General features: G+C 32.4%; 3 protein-coding genes across 3 annotated transcripts in view; 1 reads left to right on the top strand and 2 right to left on the bottom strand.

The window, feature by feature from the left end:
- Window positions 1-12,933, top strand: part of LOC145331048 (uncharacterized) — a 456,415-nt gene that overhangs the window by 3,883 nt on the left and 439,599 nt on the right. The window lies entirely within an intron of this gene.
- LOC145331049 (uncharacterized) lies at window positions 421-3,231 on the bottom strand. Its single transcript, XM_080175665.1, has 2 exons — window positions 2,995-3,231; window positions 421-2,363 (listed from the first exon to the last, which is right to left on the bottom strand). The coding sequence occupies exons 1-2, from the start codon at window positions 3,074-3,076 to the stop codon at window positions 505-507; spliced, it is 1,941 nt and encodes a 646-aa protein (XP_080031791.1). The 5' UTR covers window positions 3,077-3,231; the 3' UTR covers window positions 421-504.
- LOC145331051 (uncharacterized) lies at window positions 8,504-10,599 on the bottom strand. Its single transcript, XM_080175666.1, has 2 exons — window positions 10,497-10,599; window positions 8,504-10,192 (listed from the first exon to the last, which is right to left on the bottom strand). The coding sequence occupies exons 1-2, from the start codon at window positions 10,531-10,533 to the stop codon at window positions 8,565-8,567; spliced, it is 1,665 nt and encodes a 554-aa protein (XP_080031792.1). The 5' UTR covers window positions 10,534-10,599; the 3' UTR covers window positions 8,504-8,564.

Genomic DNA, 12,933 nt, shown 5'->3' with positions numbered 1-12,933 from the left:
AAAAATCAATTTATGATCCTAGATATTTTAGTCAATGCAATGACATATTTCTATATCTAACTGATCTTAGAAACTCCCCTAGAGGCCTCTAAGAGACCTTAAGGTGGAGGGGGAGAAGTGGAGGAAAAGGTCGACACCCACTTCCAATTTTAGTTTTTGGCAACCTTGTATGAAGGGAAGCCCAGTAAGTCATACAGTGATGGTATCTAGCTGCACTTTAAAATATTTTTAATTTCTCATGGGAGGATTGTGGTACCCTCCCCCAAAATCGTTATAAACATTCCCAGGACCTAAGCCAAGCTTCATTGTAAAGGAGAACCATATCTATTCAGCAGTTAGCAAGATCCTTAAATGCAGACAGACACTAATAGATCCTGATACTTTATTATAAGGATTATTACAATAATTAATTAACAAATATTTTGCCAAAATATGTTCAAATATATTTCTATCATAAGTCTAAATTGATAAAATGGTTAACATCTGCTTTAAAGAACAACAAAATTAAGCCCAAGGTCTTCCAGAGCAGTATTTCTTATCATTCTTTAGTTGCAGTAAGAGAAGGTCGCACCTGGACTTTGGTTTTAAGAAGTTGAAAGCAATGCAGCCTTTATCCCATGCTTTTTGACATTTTTCCTGACAGTCTTCAGCAGAACTTGCTTTGGTCTTTTTTGCTTTTACACCTCTTATCATTTTGCGGCATATAATAGGTCCAACTGAAGGTGTTCCAGAAGGTGGTGGTCCAACAGTTGTCATTGTAGGTGCAGTAGTGGCTGGGGGTGCATTGGTGGCCGTAGGTGCATTGGTGGCTGTTGGTGCATTGGTGGGTGTTGGTGCATTGGTGGGTGTTGGTGCATTGGTGGCTGTTGGTGCATTGGTGGCCGGAGGTGCATTAGTGGCTGTTGGTGCATTGGTGCCAGGTGCTGAGGTAGTAGAAGAAGCATAACAACCCCCAGTTGTTTCATCTGCAATGCTAGCAAGAGTGTATCTTCTCAGTGTTAAAAGGGCAGCATTGTTGGAAAGTTCAGCAACGCCAGTAGGGGTGCCAGTAGTAGGATGGTTTACATTTGGGTTGGACCAGTAGTTAACTCTAGTAGAATGTCCAGTTGCTGAATAGGCCATGATAGTTCTTACACCAGTGTTAGCAGTACCTTGCTGAATCAAATGGCCATGAGCATAAGAAAATTGTGAGTTTGTAGATGCTTCAGGGTTGTGTTGCGCACCAATGTTGTGTCCAATTTCATGACCAAAGCTGTAATATCCTGTTGCACAAGATTTCTTGGTGACTGAAAATGTGAATCCACTTGACAGTTGGTTAAACCATGCAACACCACAATAATCAAGATTCAATGAAATGACAGCAGCAACATCAGCTCCATTTCTTGTTGTGGCAGGATCTGAGTTCCAGTAAGTAATGTTATTCAGTAGAGAGGTAGCACCAAGCTCTGGGAAGGATGATGGAAGTTGTGCAGAACAGTGTTTCTTTATTCTCAGAGGAATTTCACTGTTTTCATAACCAGCATTAGTTTCTGCAATGACTTGGTCAAAGAATCCTTCTAAGTCTGCTGTGTCAGCAGCAACTTCAGCAGTGTAGTAAAACATTACAGAGTATGTCACAACAGTTGTGTTGTCAGCAGGAGTAATTTCTGCAACAGGCTCACCTACAATACCAAGGTTAAGTGTTTGGGATTCTAACTCCTCACCTCCATCAACAGATTCAACTCCAGACAAAGGGACATATGCCATTGTTGTTGGGGCTTCAGTTTCTAGACCTCCAAGACTGAGTACTGGTAACTCAGACTCAGGTTCTCCACCACCAAGAGTAAGAGATGGGGACTCAGGCTCAAGACCTCCTAACTGAAGAGAAGGAGATTCCAGTTCTGGTTCAGATTCCAATGAGCCAAATGAGAGTTGTAGAGGTTCAGACTCCATTTCAGGAAGGGGTTCAGGTTCTCCAAAAGTAAGAGCCAACCTATTTATAGGTCCAGGAAATTCCAATCCATGATCTCCTTCCATATTTTCAGTGTCAATGGATTTCCACACATGACCAATAGCGCCACAATACTCAATAACATAAGAATCTCCATTGCTGGACAGGGCATGTCCATGTAGACCTTGTGTGTTTGGATTATAAGTAATTACAGCTTCACCATCCTTGCTGCTATACTTGAAGGAATTGGGATCATCATTGACATTTCTCTCAAAATCTAAAACAAATCCTCCTGGAAGACTGATTGATTCATCACCAAGTAAGGCAAGGTTAACAGCAGCAAGATTGCAGCTTAGAATGTGATCTCCACCACAACATTGGCTTCCAGTGTTTCTTTTCTTAGACAAGGTGATCAAGTCACCTGCAAGACTTCCTAAAAAATAGATAAAGTTATTTTTAAAGTGTATGAATTGTTTAAAAGGTATTATATCAGTTTATTCAAAAGCTAAAGCAAGTTACTATATTAAATTTAGAAAAATAACATAATCCAACTATGAACAATAGAATTTTTAAAAGTTATGAAAGAGTATTAAAAAAACAAGCAGATTTTTATGTATGCTGAGCAAATTTTACTTTAAGTTGTTGATTTATTTAAGCAGATACATTTAAAGTTCAGAATTAAAGATATGTCCTTTTTTGTAAAAATAATGTTAATTAATTATTAAAATCACTTAATAAACTAAGTAATTTTGATAAAATGACCATTCCCATATAAACAACCCCTTAAATAGTGGATGTAAATATTCATTTATTTCCCTGGTATCTCATTTATATCCCTGGTATGATTTTAGAAGATTTTTATTTTTTTTTGGAAGATTTTATAATTTTTATAAATTACTAAAAGAAAGAAAATAATCTCCTTTTTTCATATTTATAATATATATTATAATTTTCATTCCTAAACAAAAAACTGGACAGGAATACCCCATTGCATATAGAAATAAGTAATGATATACTTAACACTTAAAACTTAATAACTTTAATCAAAATATTAATGATATTACCTGCAACAAAAATAGAAAGGATTATTAGTCCCCTCATCCTAGTTGACTTTAGGCCAAAGACTGATGTGTCCATGCTACACATAGCTAAATTTTATAAAGTTTTCACACTTGTCACTTTGACCATAAATCACTTCTCTATTGTATTCTTCACAGTTGCCTGGAAGTAGATTTGAGAACACAAATTGTTCACAGTTTTTAATCATAGTCTTAATATTATCCAACTCTAAGAACAGAAAGTTGATAATAAGTTTACTTTCATGAAACATAATTTTCTTCTCAAATAGTAAATCAATATTTCACGAGAAAAATATTACTCACCCAGAAAATGAGTCAGAAAAAGTACAGGGGATGGGAGTGGGATATTGTCCCCCCCCACTCCATTTTTTATGATTGAGTAAATATAAACTAATCTATAAATATCGAGTGGTAATATTCACGATTTATATCTCTAGAGAGCTGCGTGTTTATTTTTTCATTGAATTCTATTAGTCCTATTTACAAAAAAGAAAAATTTTTCATAGGCAAAATAAGAGAGGGTCGAGTTTTAAATCATCACAAATGTAATTAGATATAGGTTTGGGTATCTATGTGTGAAAAAAGGGACCTTAAAATGGTTAGCAATACTTTCATAAATACTTTACATTTTTACTTGTTTTTGGAGAATGGAGTTTTAACAAACCCCCACAAAAAATGCGTCAATTCAATCAGAGACAACATAGTTCAACGTCATTGTTATAACCTTCCCTGAAAAAATTAAAATTACTCCTTAATTTTATTTCTTATTTATAATTATCAGAGTGGAATAATATTGATGAAAAAGTTAGTTAATTACATTTAATTTGGTATGCAATAAAATCCGCTAAAAACGGTTCAGTATTATTCATTTTGATATTTTTAACTTATTTTAAATAGAATTACACTTTTCTAAGAAAAGAAGATATATATGTTTTAGCGATCATTTTAATTCATTTTGTCTATTGTAGAAGTGAATCAAGCAATATTTGCTTAGTCATTTTTGTATCATGTTAAAAGATAATATAAGTATTTGATTATTTTTAAAAACCCGCAAAACTAAAGTTCAATATTATTATACTAGGTTTCTGTGTTTAATTGTTAGATTAGGTTAGTTAGGTTAAGCCATGCAATTCTAAAGCCTAACAAGGCAGAGTTTTTTTTGTATATATTAAAAGTTTTTATTCTTCTCTTTTTTTTCTAGTTACATTTAATTTGGTATGCAATAAAATCCGCTAAAAACGGTTCAGTATTATTCATTTTGATATTTTTAACTTATTTTAAATAGAATTACACTTTTCTAAGAAAAGAAGATATATATGTTTTAGCGATCATTTTAATTCATTTTGTCTATTGTAGAAGTGAATCAAGCAATATTTGCTTAGTCATTTTTGTATCATGTTAAAAGATAATATAAGTATTTGATTATTTTTAAAAACCCGCAAAACTAAAGTTCAATATTATTATACTAGGTTTTTGTGTTTAATTGTTAGATTAGGTTAGTTAGGTTAAGCCATGCAATTCTAAAGCCTAACAAGGCAGAGTTTTTTTTGTATATATTAAAAGTTTTTATTCTTCTCTTTTTTTTCTAGTTTGTTTCAACATTTTTAAAATTCCATAAAAAGTGAAAGGTACAGCTACAAAGTATTTTACTTTTCAAATAACTTTGCATTGTAAACTTCAGTGAACATATGATACATCTATACTGGAGCCATCTAAAATCAAACTACATTGATGAATATACCCAAAATAAATGTTCGAAGACGCCTCCAATTTGCTTACTTTAAAACACAAGACTGGTGATGTTAATAGCGGCGTAGCTATTGACGCACAGCGACGCCTGGCTACACATTATAAAAGTGTGAGCATCTATTAAATGTATATATGAATAAACCAGACAACTACCTGTCTCAAGTGATAAAGAATTGAAGACCCTTTTCGACTGCCATCAAATTGCTTAGTTTATATTTCTGACGCTATTAGACTCAATACAAAATTGGGACAGGGTCCCCGCCCTTTGGGCAGAGATATTTATAGCTTATGCGCCCTCTATTCTTTTACTTTTGCTTCTGACAGTGACCATACCGCAATACTACCCAGGGAGTAAGGGAGGGGACAATGGATCGAATATTCAATTTTTAGGAGTCTCAGACTTTGGATACTGGCTTAAAGGGAATGTGCAAGAATTTAGCAGTTTCTGACTGAGTTTGGGTACTTGCGCATGAAATGCCGCTACTCGTTACGTATGTTTTGAATATTGCAGACGGGGAGAAGGGATAAGGGAAGTGGGGGCAAGGGAAATAAACACTCGTTGTGTTAGTTTGGAATGTAGCAGACGGGGAGAAGGGAGGTGGGGGCAAGGGGCAAGGGAAATAAACAGAATAAAAAGGGGCAGTCATAATCTTGCTAGCAGCTGGCCGGGTCCAATAATCTTGTAATATAAAAATCACACCAAAAAACCTCAATATAATTCATCAAAAACAAGTTGTTATTTCACTTTACATGACGCTATGGAAATCTATTATTCAATTAACAATCCTTTTATAATTTCCTACAAATTTATTGGATTAAACTGGATTTCATTGCCTATCTTTGATAACTCTTATATTGAATTAATTGCCCATTGTCCCCTCCCTTACTCCCTGAATACTACCACCAAAACTTATACTTTTATTATTTATCCTTCTTCTCATCCAACTACTTAAGTACACAGGAGTATGAAGAAATAACTTACAGATGAGCTTTATTCTAAGAAGCATAGCTGGCTATTATATAATTAGATAATATTCACATACGTTGATACTTCCAAGAAAAAAAATTATATTTCCTTTTTTTATTGATAGATATCAAAATAGATAAAAAACTGTATTAAATATTTTTAAAAATCTAATGAGCTTTGAAAATAACATTTTCGGTTGTAGATGAAATATGGCAGTAAAGTAGACTAAAACCATTCAAGAACATATAAGAAGATTTTATTAAATGAAGAACTCCTTCGATTCAATAGTTAGAGATATATTATCGGACAAAAAAAACTTATCACTTCATAGTACTTCTCTTAAAAATTATTATCAAAGATCTATTAAAATTTACTTATAGTATTGTTTTCCTGTTCTTTAATGAAGTATAATATTGTTAGTTAGACATTGATGCGCAACTTTTGGATTTACGTGTTCTTGTAATCATTGAAAAGAATCTTTTGAATTACAAAATCACACCTGTTTGTTTCTTTAGTTAAATGATATATGTATGTATGATTGATTAGTTTAACTCTTTTCAATTAAGTTTATATTCCAAACAAAAAATAAATGCAAAATATTATAATTGATAAAAGTCCTTTAAATTACCTATCTGCTATCCACCCATTCCTCTAATAGTTCTGTATTCTAAGGGGGTGGGAGGGTGTTAATGAAATAGCCCTAAACCATTCCAACAATTAAATTCAAAAATAACTCACGGATATTTAAAAGTCTTCTCTAAAATAGAGAACTCTGATTAGTGTTGCAGATAGCGAGATCTTAACGACGAACCAAATATTACTTTAAGATTAAATCTCCTTTGTGCAGTTTCGAGCTATCTAACATCCAGTCTTTGTTTATTGCTCATTTTTATACATTGTTTTTATATAAATATTGTTGATCTTGTTTTACTTATGTTGTAAATTAAAACAATTTTTTTCAGGTAAGCTTTGTTTGAACTCTTATTATTTTGAAAGCATTGATAGACTGGTAAGTTTTTCCAAATTTTGGAACAAATGTTTTGTGCATTCTCTTTATCATTTGTTCTAATGATTGATTCAAGTTTAGTTCTATATAGTTTTGTGATGAAGTTTTTACATTGCATCAGTTTTGTCAAGGCATTCTTCCTTATATGAGAAGTAAATGATGCTCTAAATGTCTTTTGCAAGATGGGATCTATCATTTTTTCTCATATGAAATGAATGAGCCAGGTAAAAATTAACTATGGTTACATATTTTAGAAGCATATCTAAATTAGATATCAAAGATTCAAAATTTATAATTCTACATAGAGAGACAGATTTTAATCTATTTTATCCATGCAATTTTTTGTAAACACATTCTAATTTCACACAAAAAATCGATGACATGTTTAATCTTCTTCTATTTTCTAAGATATAGAAGGGAATGTTTTAGTAGTTGAAACTTTTTTTGGTACAGCTATCTTCAATTTACCTATCCCGGTATACCTACTTTTACATATCTTTATCATAATAATTAAGAATATCCTTGTGTTGATCTAGAAATCATCCAGTGTAAATTTCATTAAAACAAGAATTAGTGCATACCTAACAGCGTAGCTATTTTGAACGTAAAATCCTTATTTCATAGCCCGCATACCCTCTTCCTTGCCTTTAATGATGTTACTTCCCTATTTCTCTGCTCTTATTGTGCATGGATTGATCTGATTATTATTTTGTTATTTGTTAAAAAAAACAGTGGATAGAAAAGAACAATTGTCCCAATAACATTATTTAAATGCAAGCATTGTTTACTAAAGTTATAGAGTTGCTTTACATTAAAAAATGAAGTAAAAAGGAGTAAGTCAACTAACAAGGCGAATTCACTTATTAAAAGGACACACTTTAATTCAAATGATTTAGATGTAAACAATTTTAGTTCTTTAAAGTATCCTTAAAGATTATGAAAAAAAAGTGTAATGGGATTTCCAGTATAGCTTCAAACTAATGATTATCCACTTGAATAGAACTGGTTCTGAGCTTTACTGAAAATCATGTATCTTTTTGTATTATAGACAATTTTCTGTGAATAATAAAATAAAAAATAAAATATCAATTGTTAGCCCGGTGCTTCGGCCCCTAGGACTAACAAAATTAAAAAATATATTATAATTTTAATTTTTATATCTGTGGAATTCTGTTTATACTATGACATAATCAATATCCATAAGGTTAATGAGAGTTAATTCAGAATCATTGAAGCACTGTTAATTTTAGATATAATTGGAAAAGCTTCCTAATAGATGTTTCCTAATATATCATTATATGGGTATTGAGACAATAAAACAATGAGTTTGAACAAAAAAATTGTCATTAGAAGATTGGAAGTATTCTAAGTCAATACAAGCTGAAAGTTAATACAAAAATGGGTATTAAATCATATACAGTCAAAACAAATGAATTTAAATAGTTTCTTGAAGAACTGACCCAACTAGGTATTCTTTGTTCCATTTTACCTAACCCAAATTAAATAAAATAAAACTATATTAAACTTAATAGTCTATCTTTAAAAGAAAGTTTTACTTCTCACACACAAGAACAATAAAGTTTTTACAATTTGCAATGGAAACTTGTTCAATTAAGTTTAACAAGGACAGTTATATAATACAATACCACAACCCAAATAACTTAAATACACAAATTATTCAATCCAGTTTAGGATTCTTAATTGTTAAAATCTTTAATAGTCAGACAGCAACCGTTCATATGAAATTTAAACAAACTAAAAGAAGAAAAGTATTTCTTGCCAAAATTTATTTCTATCATATGATACAGACAGTACTATTGTATCATAATAACATTACCATTCTGGTGAAGTTGTAGATGTGTAACCATGCCAATCTGAAGAAGGCCCAGCAAATGGTATTCCATAACATGATTTTCTTTCCCTTTTTGTGGTAATGATCAACAACTCACATTGATTTCTTTTAGAATTTTCTGTAAAGTTAAAAGCAACACACCCTTTCATGAAATTGTTTTGACATTTGCGTTGACAATCATCAGGATTTTTTGCCTGTGTTTTTTTTGACTGAAAACTGGTAATTTTCCTTCTACATTTTATCTCTCCATTACTAGGTATAGTTGGTGGTTTGGTAACTGGAGGTGGGGGAGGAGGTGGAGGTGTTACAGGGGCGGGGCCAGGTGTTGTAACTGGTGAAGTATTTGTTGAGCCAGTTGTGCCTGTTGTGGTAGCATTGCAACCTCCAGTAGATTCATCTGCAATGCTAGCAAGAGTGTATCTTCTCAGTGTTAGAAGGGCAGCATTGTTGGAAAGTTCAGCAACGCCAGTAGGGGTGCCAGTAGTAGGATGGTTTACATTTGGGTTGGACCAGTAGTTAACTCTACTAGAATGTCCAGTTGCTGAATAGGCCATGATAGTTCTTGCACCAGTGTTAGCAACACCTTGCTGAATCAAATGGCCATGAGCATAAGAAAATTGTGGGTTTGTAGATGCTTCAGGGTTGTGTTGCGCACCAATGTTGTGTCCAATTTCATGGCTAAAGCTGTAATATCCTGTTGCACAAGATTTCTTAGTGACTGAAAATGTGAATCCACTTGACAGTTGGTTAAACCATGCAACACCACAATAATCAAGATTCAATGAAATGACAGCAGCAACATCAGCTCCATTTCTTGTTGTGGCAGGATCTGAATTCCAGTAAGTAATGTTATTCAGTAGAGAGGCAGCACCAAGCTCTGGGAAGGATGATGGAAGTAGTGCAGAACAGTGTTTCTTGATTCTCAGAGGAATTTCACTGTTTTCATAACCAGCATTAGTTTCTGCAATGATTTGGTCAAAGAATCCTTCTAAGTCTGCTGTGTCAGCAGCAACTTCAGCAGTGTAGTAAAACATTACAGAGTACGTCACAACAGTTGTGTTATCAGTGGGAGTAATTTCTGCTTCAGGTTCAGCAAGAATGCCAATGTTAGGGTTTATTGCTTCTAACTCCTCTCCTCCTTCATGATATTCAACACCTGTGAGAGTCGCAGAATCTAAATGTTGATGTTCAGGTTCTGATTCAAAAGTTATTGCTAGCCTATCATTAGCTCCTGGAAATGTCAAACCTAGATCCCCTTCCATATTTTTGGTGTCATAAGATTTCCAAACATGTCCATAAGCACCACAGAACTCAAGAACATAGGAACCTCCATCAGCTGTCATTGCATGACCAAAAAAGCCATTTGTGTTCGGATTAAAAGTTATTACAGCTTCACCATCATTGCTGCTAAAAAAGTAGGAGTGAGGACTATTGTTGATGTAGTTTTTGAAGGATAAGACCAAGTCTCCAGGAAGTTTGATTTCCCCATCTGTCAGACTATCTGGATGTACATCAGCAAGATTACATGAAATAATGTGATCTTCCTTACAGCAGTTGTTGACAACAGTCTTTTGCTTTGATAAGGTGACAAAATCTCCCGCCAAACAACCTAAGTATAATTATAATTTAAATAATTATAGAATCATTTCAAAAGTAGGTATATTATAGAGTATTTTAGATATCAAATTAATAATAAGTAGTCTTATTTAAAATTGGTTCAACCAATTAATATGAATTATATCTTAGTCTTACTCTTAGTCTATAATTTAAGAGATACATTTATCTTGCCAATTCTTTTTACATAAACTTGAATATTTAATTTAATATTAAACATAAATTATTCACTAATACTATTAATCTGCATTATGTAAATCATTCATAATGATTAGATGAAGAAATTAATAAAAAACTACCTGCAAAGAAAATAGCAAAAATGAAAAGTGTTGTCATCCTGATGGGAAGAGTCCAACACAACTGATGCAGCTAATCTATCATGATGCCGATATCAAAATTTTTGCACTTGTCAAAATTGACCAGTGTTCTATTAATCAATGTATTTTTAACATTAGAAAACAATCTAATTGTAGGCTTCATTGGTGTTTTTTCAAACCTAATGATATTTCACTTAAAGAAACATAAGCTTGTGCATATAACCCATTTTAAAAGTTTTTTTTATGAAATTATTTTAGCAATAGTAAAAATCATTATATTTATAATGGTTTTATTACTATATATTAAGTTAATTTCAATGTCACTATAAACATTGTTTGCTGTACTGTACTTATGAGTTGTTGTTTCACTACATTCCATATTTGACAGGAAGGGAAAAGCTATTGAAATGTAAATTACATAGGTAACCAATTTTTTTACTATGTTATTTAATTTTAATGGCCTAAAAACTTTGGTACTTTTTTAATTTTAATTGGTTGGTTCCAAACTAGAAGTATCCTAGATTTCAACCAATAATTTTGATCAGCAGAGGGTTTAATTATGTTTTTAATACTTGGGGATGTATATCAATTTGTTGTCCTATGTTCTATACCTTCAGATCCCTGGTATTGCAAATTTTTTAGTTGATATCTAGTAATAATCATAAGAAAAAAAAATCTATAAATTTTGAATATTAGATTAAATAAACAGATACAAATGTGTGGAAATCCGTTGTCAAAAATAAAAAAAAAAGGCTGGAAAAGCTCAAAAAACGAGTGTACTAGTAAAAAATAAACCACTAAACATATAAAGATTTGCATTTTATCTCTATGGAATACAAACAAAATGTATAGGTATATATGCTTTTTATCCCCTTTAGTTCAAGGCCTTTTTCAAGTATATGGGTCACTATTAAGGAAAACTGTTCATAAGCCCAATTAGTTTATATAATAATAAGATAACACTTGTTCAAGTACAAATGACCATTAAAACAGATTGCATTGTACTTTTGAAATCAAATTTTTTACAAACATTTTTTTAATGCATCGCTCATCTACATTTTGTGCCGGTTAGTACGTCAAGCAGTAAGTGACAGCCTTAGAACAAATTTTTCAGACTTTCAAATTATATTAAGTTTCTTTAAGTACTAACTCTATATTTGTCATTGCTAGTTAGTTCAACTGAAAGAATTATTAAGCTTCGCCTACAAGGATAATGTCATCCTTGTTTATATCAGTATAGTCTGAGCCTGAAGCAATTAGTACCTTTTGAACAAAGGCCTGCGGGAGGGGTGTCTACAACCTCCTGAAAATTGAAATTTGTGGCCGGCCTTCCCTTTCTTATTACCTCTTCAGATTTAGACATATCTGGCAAATCATTTTTTTAACCCGTGCCTTCGGCACCTCTGGGCTAAAAAACTGGTTTTAATCTTATAATTGTACAATCTATATCCGCGGAAAGCCGTTTATAATAAGATACGAGAAATAACTATTCTATAATTCATTTTGTCTGTTTGTCCTTTCATGAATTTCTAGTGCTTTGCTACAAATGGATTTTGTCATCCTTGTTACTTTTGAACAAATAAGGCGTGTTCTATACTTTTCGAAATTATCATTTTAGTTTCCATTGACTTGCATCCTGATTTTATAGGACCGTCAGATTTGAGAAAGGTGACTTCTAGATGGTATACCTTAACTCCCGCATTCCCCTTATTATTTTAAACACAAATACCCTTTTTTTTAAATTATTGATAGAAAAGTTTGGACTTAAACCAATCGATCAAGATTGAATAAAACCTGAAAGTATAAAGCCAATAAAAAGAATAAAATTATGGTATTGGAACTAGTATACTTTATAGTAACTCCTTGATTACTCTGGCCCCCAAGGTTGTATGACTACATTAAACTATTGGAGGCTTTAATACCATGGGTACTTCAATTGGAATTTAAATGGTTGGTTACGAGGTAGAAGTGTCCAAACTTTCCAACCATTAAACTTAAACTGCAGCAGGAGTAATTTTATTAATCACCATTGGGGATGTAAATCTATCTCTCGTCCATTGTCTCATCTATTTAAAATCCCTGGGGAGGAATTATTTGTGTTGTCGGAATTATTAGCGGTTATGATAATTCAGTATCTGTGCGGAAATGAATGCACACATACTTCTAGATATCGTGTAAATGTCAGGACAAATAAGTTCTAAAATTAGAACACCCGCAGGGTTACCCATGCACAGAAACAAATCCAACTATTTGCTTATTTGTTGGTAAAGAGGCTACTCTATAATCTACTTTGTCTGTCCATCCGGCCGACATTGTGCTATAAATTTGGATTTGATTTCAGACAATTTAGTTTTGAATTATTAAATCGACCAATAGATAAAGTTAAAAATCTAATCTAAGTTAAACCAATTGATAAAAT

This window comes from Acartia tonsa, chromosome 11 (assembly GCF_053477335.1).
Source record: "Acartia tonsa isolate MP-2025a chromosome 11, ASM5347733v1, whole genome shotgun sequence".
NCBI lineage: Eukaryota > Metazoa > Arthropoda > Copepoda > Calanoida > Acartiidae > Acartia > Acartia tonsa.
Note: the sequence above shows the minus strand (reverse complement) of the source record. Positions and strands in the feature narration are given on the sequence as shown.

Bases quoted from the DNA above. Each gene is read 5' to 3' on its own strand.
- LOC145331051 (XM_080175666.1), bottom strand. From the start codon at position 10,533: ATGACAACACTTTTCATTTTTGCTATTTTCTTTGCAG. The intron at 10,193-10,496 runs GTAGTTTTTTAT...AATTATACTTAG, and splicing joins TTTTGCTATTTTCTTTGCAG to GTTGTTTGGCGGGAGATTTT.
- LOC145331049 (XM_080175665.1), bottom strand. From the start codon at position 3,076: ATGTGTAGCATGGACACATCAGTCTTTGGCCTAAAGTCAACTAGGATG. The intron at 2,364-2,994 runs GTAATATCATTA...TCTATTTTTTAG, and splicing joins CCTTTCTATTTTTGTTGCAG to GAAGTCTTGCAGGTGACTTG.